Source organism: Stigmatopora nigra, chromosome 17 (genome assembly GCF_051989575.1).
Source record: "Stigmatopora nigra isolate UIUO_SnigA chromosome 17, RoL_Snig_1.1, whole genome shotgun sequence".
NCBI classification, from domain to species: Eukaryota; Metazoa; Chordata; class Actinopteri; order Syngnathiformes; family Syngnathidae; genus Stigmatopora; species Stigmatopora nigra.
This window is the reverse complement of record NC_135524.1, coordinates 4,588,888-4,607,612: the sequence shown is the minus strand read 5'-3', so window position 1 is coordinate 4,607,612 and position 18,725 is coordinate 4,588,888. Positions and strand designations below refer to the sequence as shown.

The 18,725-nt window shown below is 39.5% G+C and overlaps 1 protein-coding gene and 1 long non-coding RNA gene across 2 annotated transcripts; one reads left to right on the top strand and one right to left on the bottom strand.

The window, feature by feature from the left end:
- The first annotated feature begins 280 nt into the window (after window positions 1-280).
- LOC144210510 (uncharacterized) lies at window positions 281-15,072 on the top strand. Its single transcript, XR_013329392.1, has 3 exons — window positions 281-395; window positions 467-587; window positions 14,962-15,072. It is a non-coding gene; the product is annotated as an uncharacterized LOC144210510 (long non-coding RNA).
- On the bottom strand, window positions 1,817-4,438 carry LOC144210368 (aquaporin-3-like). Its single transcript, XM_077737004.1, has 6 exons — window positions 4,331-4,438; window positions 3,715-3,841; window positions 2,766-2,903; window positions 2,565-2,683; window positions 2,208-2,425; window positions 1,817-2,009 (listed from the first exon to the last, which is right to left on the bottom strand). Exons 1-6 carry the CDS (start codon window positions 4,436-4,438, stop codon window positions 1,817-1,819), a joined length of 903 nt encoding a protein of 300 aa, XP_077593130.1.
- Window positions 15,073-18,725: the final 3,653 nt, after the last annotated feature.

Sequence of the window (18,725 nt, the reverse complement as noted above, 5' to 3'; positions counted from 1 at the left end):
ATTATTTTTTGTTGTTAAAAGTATAGAGCCATCCCTGTCGTAAAACCCGGAAATGACTTTCACAAACTCGACAAGTCATCGAGGTCAAAATCGACAAAACTGAACTATATTCTTTAAAATAATATTGTCACATTGTCTAATATTGTCTTCAATGAAAAACACTGCCGTTTTACATTTTCTTAAAAATCAAAGGTAAAACTAATCGTGAATATATTTTTGTTGCTTACCGACCTCTAGTGGTGAATTGTAGAACATTACTAATAACGAATGTTCCACGTGTGTGATTGGTGGCAGGAAAACTAACTTCCCGGAAGCTTCCGATTCAGACATAGATAACGATAAAAAAGGACGATGAACATGTGCATATAACAAGACACATGGACTTTGAACAAAAGGTTTGTAATTGACGTGCAAATGTTTTATTTTGATCTGATTTCTAAAATGATGCTTTGTGTGTTCACTATAGTCTTTCGATGGGGTTGGTTGCAAGACGTTCAGTGAAGAAACCGCGTTTGCTGTAGCAAAATGAATAATGGCTAAACCATCAGGTGATGGTATTGAAAAAAAGTCATTATGAAGCAATAATGGTAAGTGATAAAAGCAGCATCAACAGTATTTTCATGCAGTATGTGTGCAGTTAAATATCTGACCACTTGATCGAGCTATTGCCCAAATGTTTGCAGCTAATAATATTTGAAGAGGGTGTTTCTTAGGAAGTCACTTTTCATCCATGTTAATTTAACGTGTTACAATTTTACTCCAGAAAATTTCACACTTTAAAAACCAAGGCCATCGCTCTGGATGACTTTTTGTTTTTCCTCGAGGTTGGCTGGTTGCAGTTTTGCTTTTTGAAATGCAAATGAAGTACTGATTGCTTAGGTTAAAAGTGAAATGTTAAGCAAAGAATCTAAATTTCTCAGTTCAACATCTTTATTTCATCATATTGAAATTATTCATAGATTAAGTGTAATCGTGTCGTCTGTCTATGTACGTGTAATTGTGCTTGATCTTTGTTCAATTCCAAGACAGCATAACTAGTCCCATTTATGGGTTTTGTGCTCCTCTCTGCCTTCAAACCGTGACTTTCATTTGAATTTTTTTGTCAGAAAACTCTTTTGATTGAACACCGATACGGCTGCAAAAGGTCACGCAAGAGAGGAAGTCCAAATGTCAAACATCAGCCTGTGAAGTTTAAATCTTTGTAACACCCAGACAGACTGATCTTCTCCAGATGCTGAAAAATGTCACATCTTGTCAGTGACTGCTCTGATGGAGGAGCCTTTTCGTGTCATTTCCAAAAGCATTATTCTTCCAAGTAAACAATCCAGACCTTTTGTTGCCCTCTACGCTTTGTTAGATAAACGAACAAATACCAAGTTTGCTCACGACCACCTGCTACTGTCAGAACATTTTGGAGAGAATTTGTAAGGTGCAAAGGTCACAATTTGCATATTATCGTCTGACTATGACGGTCAACCCACACAATTCCCACAAATTATATTCCTTTAAACATATTTGATCAGTCTGTCATCTTGATAATCTCACGGTGAAAATACCATTCTGCTTTTTGTTATTATTTATTTTTGCTAGACTAATCTATTGTCTTACTGATTTACAACTCAATAGACACCCAACCGTTTTGTATTGCGATTAATAATTCATACCGACGTCCATTTCAGCTATAAAACGTCAACTTTATTTTTCTCTTCAGCCCAATATTTATCGGCGTAGCCATTTCCAGCACAATGATTTCTCATTCTAAGAAGAGAAAATGATCACATTTCTTTTAACACTTCCTATTTAATAGCCTTGAAATTCAAATCTCTTCTTCATTGGTCAAAACATTGGACAGTTTAAGCATTTCCTCCTTCCCCACATGCCCAATCGCATTCCTGTCAGGTTCATCTTCATTATATTGGAACCCGATCATGAGCTGGTATAGCATCACTGCCACAAAAGCACCTGCAAATGGGGCAGTAACGGGCACGACAGACCAGTAGGTGTTCACCCTGCAAGTGAAAGCAAGTGTCATTGGAAAAATACCATTACATGCTTGAATAACTAAACATTATGTAACATTAAACATTAATATCAGAGAAAGACCGGAGTAAGCATCGATGCGCTCACATTTCCTCAACCAATCCACATCAAGATTCAACAACAACAAAAGGACACCACAGTACTGCAGAACTGCATCCTCTTCTTACGTGAAAACTTCATAGCCCCATCCTGCTATGGCCGTAAAGAAGCGGGGTCCCAAATCCCGGGCGGGGTTGATGGCGTATCCTGCGTTAAATCCCATGGCCAGGCCAATGACCGTTACCACAAGACCCACTGGAAATGCTTCCCAACCAGGTGGGATTGAATTGTTGTGTGGGTCAATAATGGCGAGGAGGCATGTAATCAGTGCTGCTGTTCCGATTACCTAAAGCACATGGATGTTCACATTATTTGAGATTCATATTTGGGGTTCAAGCATTCTTGGACAGATACTCCAGTACGACCAAAACATCTGGGCGACCAAATGTCCGGTGACCAAACATCCGGGCGACGGATACTCCAACCTGGTCCAGGAATCCATTGACCACTGAGAGGTGATGAGAAGGATATGTAGCAAAAATTCCAGCAGTGGCGTTCTTCCCTACCACATGAAACTCCCCATGGCCAAATTCCCTTATCGCATCTGTGAGATTAATACTTATAATTATACATACTTGCTTGTGGATGTTTACGGATTTGGGAATCATGGATTGTAGTGTTCTTACCAAAATAGAGGCAATATACAATGGCGGCAGCAAAGAAGGCGCCCAATGTCTGAAAGAAGAAGAACCATGGGAACTTCTTCCAAGAATCCCGACCCAGTAAACAAAGGGCAAAGGTCACTGCAGGATTCAGGTGGCCTCCTATGGATGTGAAGATGTAATGAGATCAATATGTAGAAGTACCAATTTGATGGTTCATTGGTGTGTTGAAATACTAGTCAACAAACAGTGTTTCCACAAAAGAGTCATTTTTTTTGCATTATGGGTGCAAAAATGAAAGGCAAAAGCAGAAAAAATACGTATTTTCTCTATTTTTTTAACTACTTAAGTAAAGTATCTCCCCAGCTTCTTCCTTGAGTTACTTGAGCACACTTTCATGCTCTTTCCCTCACACATTCTAAATTGGACGGGAGACATTATGGCATGTTAATTGGGAGGTTGCAAGCGGGGAGCAAGTCGTTAAAGACTGGGGCGGCTAACAAACCTTTTGTAGCACTGACGAAAGAACGCTCAGACCGAAACGTTCCTTTCAATTACACACGGACCCTTTTTCTCCCTGGGAAAGTGATAAGTGACACCTCCTTTCAAAGTCCCTTTCCCTGCCTCCATCAAGGAGGTAAATACCGCACTTCACATAACTACCAGTTTACCCTTTGCTGATATTTGTGCTCTGTCAAGCCGTCAATGATAATGACTCGATGCAGAAAAAAACTATTGGCAAAATGAGTGATGGTGACCACCTGACGGGGATGCTAATGTCTGCCTCGTTTCTTGATTGCCCGTGGCTTCAACAGCTGCTGCACTGTGTGGAACTAAAGTAATGGGCCAGGTAACTATGCCGGAGAGTAGATGACGAGCACCCTGTCCAAGTTGCGTCAACCCAATATGACCTTGACCTTTGGCGGGCATCTGCCCCTCAGTTGTTTTTTTGCCTCTCAATGGAAGCTCTCACCTGAGATCGGTCCACTGACGAGGATGCCCAATGTGGCGCCGCCTCCGACCGCCAAGTTGACAGAGAGGAATGTCCCATGCGAACCGCCGCTGAGTATCCACTGAGCCACCCCTCCACAGGAAAATGTCTAAAAGGATGAGATAACATTTGTTTGTGTGTTGGGAAAAAATATGAAGTTGTTTATGTATGCTTTTTGCATTAATTAATAAAAGTGGCTACATGTTAATCACACCATCATCTACTGTATTGAGTTTTTCCTCATTTGATTGTTTCCGTTTATTTACATTTTTCAACCTGAAAACATAACCTTAAAATATAATTTTAAATGCTACATTTAAAAAAAAACATTGCTATGAACCTTCATTTTAAAACTGTTGTCTTGAACCTTTTAGTATGAAACTGTAACAGTGGTTTAAACTCATTTAAAACCTCATTTAAAAATCTGCCTACAAAAATGGTGACATCTAACCCCTACTATGTCACTGAATCTTCCATAGGCATGTACATTAACCTCACATGCAGGAGTCGGCAACCCTTTGAATTACAATTTGATCCCCAGTTCATGTTCTCCCTCAATTAACACAACTTCCCGCTAAGACGCTTTGGTGTCACTCACCACCAAGATTAGCGTTCCCAGGCATTCCGCCAATCCCTGGCGGAGGAGCCGATGCGAGGTCCGAAAGGTCCTGTTCAGTTTCTGCAGAGCTACCTTCTGTCTACCCATAATGCAAGCGGTGTAACGCTATGAAAGTGCATCAGGTGATTTGTCACCAGTCACCGTAATAACTTATTTTGCATATGTCAAGACACTTTGCCCATTAATGTTTGACCATGTTTATATGCTTTTTTATGCTTTAAGAAGCAGCTTCCGGCAGCCTTTTTAATCAATGTCAATGATAACATCCACTCTAATTACATACAAAGATAAGTTGTGAGGCTAACTCGTGTATGTACACGTTTCTGGACATCTGCTCCTTTCATAAAATTTTCCCATATTTAAAAATATTTTTTCTTTGAACTGACCTTAGACATTTTTTATGATGGTTTTATTAGCCTTATTCGGTTACTGAATGCACAATCTGTATGACCTTGTGTGTATGTGTAGATAACGACACTAATGTGGACTAAATTGAGTTTAATGTTGTCTTTTCTAAGATGCTGGTTGTTTATGATTAGGATATTTAGTTGGAAAATGATTACATTGTTGGCCTAATGAATGATGAATTGCATAAAGTAAATAATTCTGATTTTTGCATGTTTTGGATGTCTATCGTTATCAATGCAATATGCAATAGGTAATACTCCTTCTTGTTAGTTTTACTTCAACTACAGTCTTTTTCCCCTCCAGGGCAATGTTAGCTCTGCCCTAAATGTACGTCTTTACCCCGAGGCTGTGAATTTCACCCAAAAAATACTTTACTTCAAATCCTAACCCATTTTTTCTATTCCCCCAATCAGTCTTAGAACTTTAAACCTGGCTGCAAAAAGGACTTAAAATGCCTTTTTTAACCTGGTGGAACTTGTACTTTCAAATCTTTCAATTTGACATGGCAGTTTTATTTCAAATGAACACATTGAATTGCACTGTCAGGTATCGTGTGTGGGGAAATGAGGTGTGCAGGTTTTGGCTCACCTTGCTGATCAAAGTGTTAATTTGCGAAAAGGAGCATAAAAGGGGCGTAACATTTCACCTTGTTGTAACATTCAACCCTTTTATTACTGGGTGTGTGTGTGTGTAGTAGTTGTATTTGTGTGTTCGTATAATTCTGCTTTATCAGCGTCTCTGAGGGCGGGATAATGAAGATGTTCTCATTGTAGCCTAATAAAGTGCTACCGTGTTGATACCTTATCTCAAGGTTAGCTTATATATACACACACAGTTTTGCACAATGCAAAAAAATAAAAGATAAATAAATAATAGTCAGTATAACCTTTATTTGCATATTCATACGGCTGCTGATTTATTTACTGATCGAGTCATGCGGTGCGTTGGGCGCTCACCTTGTTGTTGTGCAGGGTGAGCTTGTTGTTGAATATCACGCCGAGCGAGACGTGTTAATAGAAATGACATTTCAACTCTCATTATTATTTAAATGTATCCTATTCACGGACTCTGAAAATGTTATGGGGTGGAAGTTAAAAATTGAGATTTCTTTTCTTTTCTCTAGTTTCATTCACTGCAGCAATTTGTGTCGGAATGTATTAATCGCCTTCAAATTTCTTTACCAAGACTAATCTTTACTGACTTTGTAACCTTCGCTCTTAGCACCAATTTTAAAGTTAGAAACTGTCTTGAAGCCTAATTTGAAAAGTCCATAAACCTGTCTTGAAATTATAAGATCTGATACCCTAATTTTTAAGACAAACCCTGATTTAAAAGCCCTACTTTGACTTTAAAATTTTTCATATAAAACTCAGGCTTTAAATCCAAATTTGATACCCTAATTTCTAAGTAAACTTAATAAAAAAAATGTAACACTTGACACATTACATACATGCAACCCAATTTCTTACATATTTATCCATTTAATGAAAAATATAACAAGTTCAATTCTAATAATCCACATACTTTTATATTATTTTTTTTACATTCCGCACACATTTGTCCCCTCGCTCAAATTCCAAGCGCGTGAAGCCGAAGATAAATCGACAAATTGATTTCAGAAAATAAAAAATAAATAAAGCAGGCCGCTTTAAAGGAAAAGCTGATCATATTTCCTCTTTAAAAATGAAGCACGTGCGGCTGATGATTTATATTTTATATTGCCACACCGGATACATAATACATGGCAAATTGTGAGCCTGTCAAAGGTTGCCATTAGTTGAGTATAAACAGGGAACAATGTGTTATTGTACTCTTTTGAGGTGGCATATAAATTAAATCATACAATGACTAATGTATGAATTTAATATTGGAGCTAGCACAGGATTGACTAGCAAAGAACAAGGTGAAGATAAGATATTGGCTGTAGCAACTCATCGTGTATGCGAGCACACGCATGCATATCCACTACATTAAAGCCTTGCCTTGTGCTCATAAAACCACCAGAGTGTCAGCTATGATGTCGATGTGTCACTCAGTCATTAACATGTCTTACTAGTCATTATAAATCTGTGTAATGTGAGGCGGACATCTTTGTCTACATCACAGTTTCCGAGTTTTATGTGCACTCCAACGCAGAGATCGTTTCATTTTATTTTTGCATGTCCATGACAAAGTGGGCGAGTGGTTAGCTCTGATGGTTCATCACCAAAAGGAGCAGCATTTGACTAAAGGCGGGTTTGTATTTTTTTCTTTTTTTTTTTAACATTATGGGGCATTTGTTTTATTACCTGTCTTTTGTAAAATAAATGTTTGAAGTGTTTTCGTTTTATATAAGCGCATATTTATGGTCCTTCCAAGACTGGGAAGTGCATTTTAACTTGTCCTTGGTGAATTTATAAACGTATTTGTTTGTTAGAATGATTGTCTTGGCTTTTTACAAAAAAAAATGTTAGTGGAAACGTTGGACTTGTTTTTCATGCGGAAATTTGGTGACGTACACAGAAATGTTTAATAGTGTGAGGGACAAAAACAAATTCATAAATATATTTATTAAATATATATGTTTTAGGATTTTAGGATCATTAGGGCCAAACTCTGTTCAATGTTGGTCAAATATTCCCCAAAACATTAGTTTGTGAAAGCTAAAAACGGTCGTAAAGAGATCAAGTTTTAGGTTTTGTTCGTTAGTGACCCAAAGGTTTGACCTCTATGCAACTCCTGCCTCGTCGCTGTCGCTGGAACGTCACCGCACTAAGTGAAGTCGATTGATTCTTTGTGAGGGTTGAGGAAGAGGAGAGAGGAAGAGCCTAGCAAGCATCTGACAGCCGCCATCCATCACTGTCACGTATTGACACGCAGTGATGACAAACCCTTGCACTTCTTTAACTTTTCCAAAAAGCTCTACCATGATCGTAATCGTTCATACTATTTACAGCAATGGCCACTCATTGCCTCTGTCCAATACGAAGACATTCGTTTATTTGCTGCCAACCATAGCCCTTCAGATAAATCTAGCACTGTCAAAAACAGCCAATGAATAAACAGAAATACAAGATCTTCCATTCTACCCATAACAGACAGTGACTCACTCTACTTGAATTTCATAAGCATTGCGATTCTCCACCAATTTGAACCATTTAAACTACCTTCTAACCAAAAAATGCAGTCCCAGTTTAAGAATCAAAACCTAAAGATACTTTACTGGCATCTTGTCTCTTGGCTCACATACTACATTTCAACAATTTAATTAATTCCACAATATTTCAGCATCAGCTCTTCAGAATTCAGAGGCAATTTTTCCTGAAATTGCATTCTCTAGTTTTCACATAAAGTGCTAGTAAAATCGAATCACCTGGCACGTTTGTCTAAATTACAATATGTGCCATCTGCTCCAACATCCAGTCAAATATAAACTCGGCGATTGCCTTCATCGTCCGCAAACGAGTTAATGACATTTGAGAGCTGGCTGTGTTTTGCCTCAAATCAAACCGCTTTTTATCTTTGTACGTGTGGCTCCAAGTGACAAATAGTCTTCACAAAGAAACCTCATCTCACACGCAGACCAACAGACCTCATCGAGTGATGGATGATGTGAAAAGCGTTCCTGCGGATAATTGTTAGCAAACAGCAGATGTTTCACTGGCGAATGTAGAAAACACAAGAGAAATTAGTTCAGTTTATGACTTTCTCTAAGGCCTCAGTCGTTAGTAGTTACACCGCCACAAATGTGCCTGTCGATAAAGTCAGGTAATTGAAGACATGGCGTCTTTGTTGTTTTACCGAAACATATTATGTGCCATGTTCACACTTATTCAGATTTGTTGATGACTAAAAAATCCTCAAAGTGCAGAAAACAAAGTGTTAGGTTAATTACATGTCAATGTCAAACATACTCGTTTCCCTCTGAGACCAGAACCAAAAAAAACAGCCGAGCTTTGTTTTAAAGACTAAATTATGATCCAAGTTAAGATAAACATACTGAGGTGCATCATAGACCTTTGTTAGGGTTTTGGGTGTTTTACAAAGACATGTTTAGTCGATTAGATCAACTAAATCATGCACCTGCATGACTTATGTTATATTTGTCCCAAAATAAAATTCTCACTTAAGAAAAACAATATAAAAAGTGACCCAAAATGACATAGGGTTATTTAATGTTATCAAAGGCACATCTGCTAAAAAAATTAATGCATCTTTGATTTTATCAAAGACACATCTGCTAAAAATTCTAATGGTAATGGATTTCAAAACAAAGTGTTTTACCTCTGTTGGCTACATATGAAAAGCCCCCATTAAAATTAGTATTAGTGCACACCACTCACTTTTGCTTGCTTAGTTTACATTCAGATCTTTATTCCATATGCTCTGCTAGATTTCTACAGAGTTGAGGTTTTTCTTTTGTCTTGAAATGCTCATTGTCAGCAAATACTTGCGACTGGGTAATAGGTAGCCTCGCCTACTCCTATCTGCAACAAATGAGCCATCGGTTAGATTTTAATTGCGTTATGGTAAGTCTACCTTATTATCGCTTTATCCTTTACTTTCTTTATGTGCCGATGTAAGCAGTACTTTGTCTACTTCTACGTTTAAAATCTATAGTGCAGTATTATCCGATCCAGCAATCTTGTCAAATATCTTTAGGTGAGAAGTGTCTCTAAAACTTGTGTATGTGATCCATCCCCACCTAAACAAAAAATGCAGAGAAACTCAAATCCCAAGCAATGTGTGAAGGCATCTGCGTTAGCTGGACCTTTGCACTAAGCGGCCCGCCATAGAACTAAGTCCACAACTGGCCCAGATAAGCAGACGGAGGAATGGTTGGAAAGTAGAATATCTGTTACATAAAATATGAGTTTTCCCGCAACAGCCTCCCGCTCTAACTTATCAGCCGCAAGGCACTGGACCGTCGTGTCTCATCATTCCCCGGTTCTGGCACAGCGGGCCAAAACGCAGACGCTCCCAACGAAGGAAAAGGGCGATAAGGGGAGGGAAAAGTCTGGCCCAGGCGTCATCGGAATATTGCCTGTCTCTTGATAATGTCAGCGTGATTAAAGAGTAATTGCTTCGTAATACGTTTCAGGTCACCCCCACCCTTCTTTCGTGCAAAATGTCACCTGTTGCAAGCCATGTGTGTTCATTGAGGGCAAGGCGGTGAGCGATAGGTGTTGTGTTCGGACAAATTGTTTTCCTATCTTACATGGGCTGCATTCCTATTCCTTACAATTTAGTCAGTTTAAATCTAGTCGATGCTACTTTGAAGTCAAGGTAGCCAAGCAAAGTCAGGAAAAGTTAAACTATATAAAGAGCTTGAATTAACAAGACACCTGAGCCCCTTTGGTATGTTTTTTAGGTCATCCAATGAGTAGGATGGTTTAAGCCTTGATTCTAAGTTTAAGGTTTCAATTTATGGTTTGAAAATTGGGTAATTGTATTAAATCGGGGTGTCAAGCAAAGCCTAGATAGGCTTTAATGTTGTGTTTGTTGTGGTTTGGGGTTAAAATGCTTTCAAATATGTATGGATCCAAATTAGGGTGCGACGCATAGGTGCAAGGTTGAGAAGTTGCACTTTATGGAAATCAATGTTCTGTGGAAGTCAGATTTTGAAGAAATTGCGGAAATAGCATTCCTTCTCTTTCATTCTGGGACAAAAGCAAGAAAATTTCAGTCATTTACGCTGTAGCTTGGCTGTCCTTGTGGCATGACGTGCGTGTATGTGTGCTTGCTCGACTGTGGGTGCGCAAAAACGCTGACACACATCACTCCAGTGCAGCGGCTGGCAGAAAGCCGATTAAAGGGGGAAATGCGGCAGGCGGCTTTCCAGCCACAATGTTCCCTGCTAATAAGGCCGCTTGGGTTAATTAGGGTTAAATGATAATTAGGTCGGGGTTTAAAAAAAAGGTAAACACAGCAAATCCACACAATTTGTTAAGTGCGCAACTCCATCATCATGGCATGCTTTTCCCAGCATGCTTAGTGGTAAATGGGCTTCTGATGAAACAGTCTTTAATCAATTGGAATTTGTTATTGTTTTCTTTATCTACCTAAGAAACATGCAATATTTACATTATTGGACTCAAGAATCAACCAAACATGAACGCTTCGAGCAACTGGGATATTTAATTGTATTTATTTTGTGTAGCCATCCTAAGTCTTTATGTAAACATGTTGAAATATGAAAATGAAAAATGGTATTCCTTCATAACATAGATTTTTTTTTACATGTAACTGCAACATATATGGGATTGCGAGGCGAGGTCGGGAAACGAGGAAGGGTGAGAGACGGTGACAAACAGGAATTGATTGTTGTGTCAGGTCACGACCCTTGTAGCTGTGAGGCATTTAATATTCGGCTGCTGGCGTCTTCCACCTCGCAGGTACCGTGGAGCGTGAGCGGAATCGATCTGCGCTACTGTTTATTCTCTCTTTACTTTTAATTAATGTTGACGCTGATTGCATCTCTTTATTAACACATGGTGATGAGGGTCTGGTGGATATTGTGGGGGGCACCTTGATAAGAAGCCGAGAGAGAAAAAAGGTTTTCTTCATGGTCAAAGACTGAGAACGATTGACGGGTCAGACGTTGGTACTCATTGATCATTGTTGATTGGATTAGTGTTGAGTTAGAGCATTGAAGCAGTGGGACTGATTATTTTTATTGTGGTTAGCAGCCTTGCCTCACAGGGAGGTTTGATTTTGCATGTTATACTTCCTTTGTGACCTGAAAATTACAGTAGTTAAGGTATTTATTGAACAAAAGTCTGTTTACTAAAACTCTGTCCGTATTATTGGGTGCATGTCATCTCCATGTTTAAAAACACAAATTTTGAGGTGATGAAATGAACAGAAATATTTCTACATAAAATTCTAGTTGGTTTTAAGATTTGTCAGTAATGTTTGAACGCGTTTAATCAAAACCTCAGGTCCATTAAAGACAAAATCACCTTTTTGATGTCTAGGACTCAACAATTGACGTTCATATTTGCTTTATTAACAACTCTGTAGTATATGCCTTTTGGTGTTTTTCTTTTTGTATGATAAACAAGATCAACCAAGGAGACTAAATTGTTTTGCTGCTCAAAATCCAATATGCCTTTTGATTTAAGACCGAAAAATACGATATTTCAAGACATAAACTATACAAGATTGCGACAGTCAGTTTTCCCTGTTGACATTAATTACCAAGCTTTAGTTTTTTGCTTCAGTCTTCTCTTCTGCATCTCAACAGACCCAATGCAGCAGTCCGGCGTCATCTTGAATACGGCCAGTAATTCCAGGGCAACGATAAGGTGTCAGATAAACATAATGGCGTTTGGAGGTGTGAAGTTTTTGCTCCCTTTTAAAAAAGGACGGCACCGCCTCTCGTCTCACAACTCTGTTGCTTATTTTCCGAGCTGAGACGTGGTGAGGAATTTCAACAGTGCTCCTTATTCACCAACAAGTTCTTTTAAGTGCTAGAGCATGAGTGTGACCTGCATTCTCTAGAAGCCCTGACCACCCGGCAGGCGTACACACACACACATACACACACACACACACACACACACTCCTCCAGATAAGAAGACAATAGATAGCACCTGCTTCCACGTTGTTTGCATTTAAATGTAGCGCTACTCCTCAATCAGGTCGCAGTCCCGCCAACACTTTTGACAGCAAACATTTCCACCATTTGACTCCAAGTGACACAGAAATCTCAGGGGGGAAATTTACCATTTTTGCTGTGAGGTTTGAAAAAAAATAGAGTTAAAATTAAACAGAAAGTCAGGTTTAAACTGGGGTTTAAAAATTGTTGATAATAAAAATTATAATGAACACTGAAAAAGGTCAACTAAAAGAAAAAACATTCAAAATAATTTGATTTTAATTAAAAATACAGATATTCTGGACAAGGATGTTAAATAAAACGTGTGGAATTATAAAACTAATTTTTTAAATAATAATTGACTTCATGGAACATTTTTAAATAATTAAATTAGTTCCATTGAAAGAAGACATCTGGTTTAAATAACTCAATTCATCCAATCAGTCAATTGTCTAGGCTTCATTACTCCACACCACTAATCAATTAATCCAGTTTCCAACCATCCATCCATTCACCCTTCCTTTTAATTTATCCACCCTGCCATCTTTCTGACAATTTAACCATTAATCCAATAATCCATTATCACCTCCCAACTTCATCCCTTAACCAATTCTTCCAGCCATGCCTCACGCAACCATTCATACCTGTAACCCATCCTTTCATCAGTCCAACCCTCCGTCCCTTTAAGAAGCCATCCGTCATCTATTAATCAACGTATCCCTGCCTTCTAACAATCCTTCTAACCATCCAATCATCATCCCATTCAGTGTGCCCGTCCGACCATCATCGATCTATAGCCTGAATCCACGGCGATTGCTCTAGGTCAGCCACTCCCAATCTTGGCGAATCCTCTTGTTTCCCGGGTCAATCGCTTCCATCCGTTTACTTCTGCCGCTTAGCTTGGCATTGGCCCACGTCCATTCACGCCACTCGACGCGCATTGATTGAATTAGACAGAAAGAAAAAGAAACCGAGTGCGTAGGAACAAGAGAAAGAATGCAATCTTATTCCCATTAGCGGCAGCCCCGCTCACACTCGTCTTTATTCAACATTAATTACTGTTCATTTCGCACTCGGGCTCATTTTCATCGTAGAATACAGCTCGTCACCTCCACCGCCCCCGATATTCTTTGCATTACAAACTCAAGGGAGTATCAGCTACCAGTCAGGAACGAATAAGCCCTTTTTGCTAGGCAACTTTTATTGAGAGGAAGCGTCTGAAACGAGATGGGCGAGGTGGAGGTTAATGTGGTGTCTGCTTTGCACATAAATTGAGCACCAAAGAAGAAGAAAGAAGACAACAGTGTTAGGAAAGTATCCAGGCGTGCGTAAGTGATGAACCCTCTCCTGATCCCTGTGGGCTGTTTTCACGGCTGTCGCATCCGTTGAGTTTTTGCCTCCTTCACACGAATGACGCATGCCCAAGTCTCAGCCCGTGGGTTCATTTGGCCCCGAGGCTCAGCATGGTTGAAATCTGAGAACGTGTAAAAATATGTCTTAGACCTGACACTTCGACATGGTCAACCATGGCACGGAAATTAAACGTGCAACCTTTGCGTTGAGAAATGACTACACTTTTTCATTTAGTCATGCTGCCCCTAAATGGTAAACACCTGATTTACCGGATAGTCATTATAACAAAATGAAAAGAAATGACAGCAAGTCAGGTCAAGCAAAGTCAAAATAAACATTTGTTCCAAGGCTAGGCAGGAGCACTGTTGAAAATTGACTTTTCCTATAACAAATGGATGAATTTGTAACCATTTGTAGCTTTGGTGTTCTGTAACTGCCGTCATTTTTTATTTTCATTTCAAGCTTTTTCTCTCTCTCTTCTACCCAAGATTTTTTTCTATGAAAATTACAAGCAATTCTCCCCTCTTTCTCTCTCTCTCGCTTGCTCCCCACGTTGGCTCTTGCCGGCTGGCGGCGACTGGCGTCACGAGTCATTAGAAACGCGTGACCTTCCGGGGAGAAGGTGGTGGCTAAGCAGTGATAAAGTAGGCTCGGCCCACTCCAGAGAGCCGGGCGGCGGCGCTGTAATAGGTGCAGCTCGAGTCCACAGAGCCGACTAATGGTGCTGAACCTGCATGTGCCATTAGCCTCAGATAGAGACTGGCTGGGTGGCGGAGAAGTGGGCGGGGGGGATTGCGTGGGGGGGTTAGCGACAAACTCAACGAGAGGACAAAAAGTAGCGACAGGGATGATGATACATGATGGGAACTTTAAGTGTCTTTTACAGGATGTGTCTTTCGTTTTTTCACTGACAGCTTTGTTGATGGCTCGTGTATTCATTTTGTCTTGATAGCAGCCCACAAGATTTGGGCAGTATTGATTGGTTGATGGAAATGATGATGACATTCTGACATAGGAGTCTAAATTAATTTGAAATGTGTTTGGTCTGGATATAAACGTGTGGAGTATTCTTTTTAGAATTTGGTTTCTTCAATGAATTTAGCCACAGATTCACTGACGCAAAAGCAGTAGCAAAAATGCTTATTTAGTATGTTGCTTTGTGACAAGTTGAACCTCAAAGCAATAGTAAAGTCTTGAGTCTTTATTCAAAATGTGAATAAATCTTTTTGCACATGAAAAGCACCCTAAAACAGATTACCAATATTTCCAGGGTATCCAGTTTCAAGCCTTGCAGTTGATTGCCAATCCCTTCCAAGTGTGTCCAACTCCTGGTCGACTCCATCCAGCTCACCGGACCTCCACAATGGGAAGAAACACACAGGTAAGTCCCTTTTGATTACAAGAAACAGTACCTTAAACTTGTGTTTAGAAATTAAGTAGCAATCAGAAAAAAAATGCGGTCAAAATGTGTTCTACAAATGATAAACTCTACTCAAGTATAATTTATTCATGACAATAAATTATCAAATAGATCTGAAAGTCCTTCCAAGAAAAATAGGAAAACTGAACATATAAATGAAATGTGACTACTAAGTCAAATAAATATTTCATCATTCTCGTGCACATAGTTCAACATGGTAGCCAATGGCTAGAAAGAGGTAAAAACTGATATACCTTTTGTAATTCCTATATAGGTATTTCTTAGTTTACTATATGTAGTTCAAGATTGTCTTTGAAAAGTTTGATTTGTCACATCTAGTTGTTTCAAACCAAAACTGCATTTTTCTCTATAAATACCTAAGATTCTTTTTTTATGATACATCATATCCACCACTTTTATATGACGTTAGTCTTCTCTTCTTTCTATTTTCAAAACAATACCAGAACATCACGTCTGAACCCGTTTGTATAAAGATATCAGCTACCTGTCAGTCAAAAGTGACCCTCTATGTTTTATTAAAGCAGACTTATGTTCAGCCAGTCATAATCGATAAATTCTAGTCATACCAATGTCTTATGTTTTGGACGCTGAGATTCCAAGCTGCTGAAATATTCATCGGCAATAGCAGCAGCGATGTAAGCGTGAGTCACAGCACACACTTCGCCGTTACAGCTGCAAAGCCTCCAAAAGGACACATGGTGCTCTATTGTTCGAGCAGCTCATTCATATTGATTCCGGCATTAGAGCAACAAAGGCGAAGCCTGATAGACTGCGTGACTCGGCCTTGCGGAACATCAGTGTACGGACAGAGAGGCAAGCCGTCGAGGCGTTTTGTGCGCCATGTTGCGTCATGGATCGCGACTTCCTTTCACCTCCAACAGCCTGTGGCTAGAAGGAGATGAATTCATCTGAGGGATTCTTCAAAAATCTCTTAGAACATAAGATGCATGTGCGGATATCGATTGTGACTTGCTGGTCAAAAGAAATGTTTTTCTTGGATGCTGTGCTACTTTGAATTGCACGTGCCCTAACATGGAAGTTCATGGTTGTTGCAAACCATTTCTTTTTATATTGTAGACTATAAAATATAGAGTAATAATAATTGGAATGAAGAATTAAGCAGCTGTATCACAATTTAGTGCTACCATTTCAAACTACTATGACTCATTAGGCTACTGTAATATTACTGCATTTTCCGGACTATAAGTAGCACATTTTTAAAATAGCTTGGCTGCACCTGTGATTTTAACTAGTGCGACTTATACATGTATTTTTTCCTCTCTAACCACCGACAGCCTGATAATATTTTTTGATGGGGTGGCTTTAGTTAGGTAGAAAAGTTTTATAGTAAAATGTGCCTTTTTAAGTAATTTTTTCCTCCCCTTTCAATTTGTTACGCCACTGTTTTTGCTCAAAATGCATCTTTTGACATTAACTGTTGGCATGCCAATAGTGTTCACTACATAGTGTTTAGTAAGTTGACTTTGCTTAGGTAGGCAGGTGCTTTTCTTTCAGTTGGGTGGCTGCATAGAGGTATTTATGATCTTAAATTACATTTGTTGCAGTGACAATTAATATATCTGCACAATTTTACCCACTTTTCCACCTAGTAGTCTCATCATGGCTTTTCAAGTACCTGCAGAAAGTTAAGTAATTATCTCATTGAGTTTGTGTTGCTTTTATAATTAATGCCTAGACATCGGCTTGCACAGGTCACGTGAGAGCTGCTTGTTTTGAGGCCGATGAAGAGATAGAGCTAATCAACGTGAGGTCTTACTCGGCAGGAAAATATGCTTGCACAATAGCTCGAATGGTGTAGACTGTAGAGAAAAGCCGCTTAATAGGGTGCAGTGGGTGTTGATGGGGGGGCCGAGTGATGCTTTACAACTCATTTCATCAGCTCCGTAGCCTTCCCCCCCGCATGCACCGTCAGTGGACGTGTTCGTTGTTGACCCTCCAGCCAGCCGTCAGTCAGAGGAGAATCTTTGTACATGGGCAACCTTCGTCTTGGTTGGAAAGCTCGCGGCAAGGCCGGATTCCCCTGATATTTGCCCATTCAGGCTGCAACATGCGCTCTGACAGACAGCGGCCAGTTTTCCCGATGTGATGAAGCCAATATATTTTATGCTCTTTCATGTCGTTTGTGTGTGCTCTGGCCATGTTTATTTCAGGAAGAAAACAACTTACATCGTAAATGTGAGGGGCATAAGGGCTTGGGTTCTTTATCAGTAACACAATATTCATAAAATATTCGAACCCCCGTATTTGACACCAGATGGAAACGTGAGTTGACCTACACCCCTAGTTTATTATGATCAAGAATTTTATTTTTTATTGATTGAATAGCTTTATAGGTTCAATTAGGTCATTGTTCAATTACAAAGTTCCGAAGTAAAAGTTAAATAAAAAGGGAATGGAGGGGGGGGGCAGACAACTGTTCTAGTGACTTAAAACCACATTTGCGCTGCGGGCTTTACTGATTGTCATAACATCAGCGTGTGACCATAAAGAAAATTGAAGCCAAAAGCAACTTGCCAGCCCAAGCAACACCTCTGATGTTACACCTTGTCATTTCCTACCTTGTTATCGTACTAGGAAAGTCGCGTTTAACGAGCTACCGTCATGAGGGAAGCCCGCGGCCTCTCTGAATCACCACTTCATTTAGACTTCCTTCCTCTCTTTATGCAATTATTCCTGTGGGCCGTTTCTATAATGCGTGGCTTCATTTGCGACTCACGTGGACGGCTTACACTGACTTTTAGGTGAGAGAAATGGGGTGCAACCTGAACTGCTGGCAATTAAGGGTCTTCACTGAAAATAATTCAACTCAAGATGACTTTAGTTTACAGTGGAAAGAAGCCATAGACAACTCAAAATTACTACTAGTTTACAATAGGCGTAATTGGGGTGGCAATCAAAAGACTGGCTGTCTATCTTTAATTTAAAATGCATGTTTTTAGTACTAATACTATTTGTGTTATCCACATTTAAAAAATATATATTTGCTATAATACCTAAACAAATGCATCAAGGGATTGAAACATCGTTTGTCAGAGTTCAACCTGCAATAAAAATGAGGAATATTCAATTACAACAGCGGATTATTTTGCACTTTCACTATCACAATCTCTTCACGGTTGAGTGAGACCACAACTTGCAACCCCCTCCCCTCACATACACACACCAACATGCAAAAATATTGCCCGAGAAGCTTCTGCCTGAACATCGAGTATCTGTCCGTCGTGCTGCAAGCCGAGTGGTCTTGAGAAGAGTGACATATTTCATTATTAATTACCACAATATGAATGGGCACCATATCTACAAGCATAAAGTAGATTGGCTGCAATATTTCAGCCTCAAAAGAACAAAAGAAAGATTGCAATCGCTCACTTAGTCATTATACGCCCCTGAAATTCAAACCCTAACTTAAAAACAACAACACTTGTTGTGTTTACTTGAAAACAAAATTTGTAAAGTTGGTTGTGATGTTCAATGGAGCATAGTGACGTCCCACTTTCCGAACACCACAGAGGATCGGTCGATTGGTCGCACATGCTAGGGGAGTAGCGATTGGCGTCCACTTCTGACCATCT

Coding starts and splice junctions, on each gene's coding strand:
- LOC144210368 (XM_077737004.1), bottom strand. CDS start 4,438: ATGGGTAGACAGAAGGTAGCTCTGCAGAAACTGAACAGGACCTTTCGG. Junction 2,904..3,714: donor CGTCAGTGGACCGATCTCAG/GTGAGAGCTTCC, acceptor TCACATCCATAG/GAGGCCACCTGAATCCTGCA. Junction 2,426..2,564: donor TCAATGGATTCCTGGACCAG/GTTGGAGTATCC, acceptor CATGTGCTTTAG/GTAATCGGAACAGCAGCACT.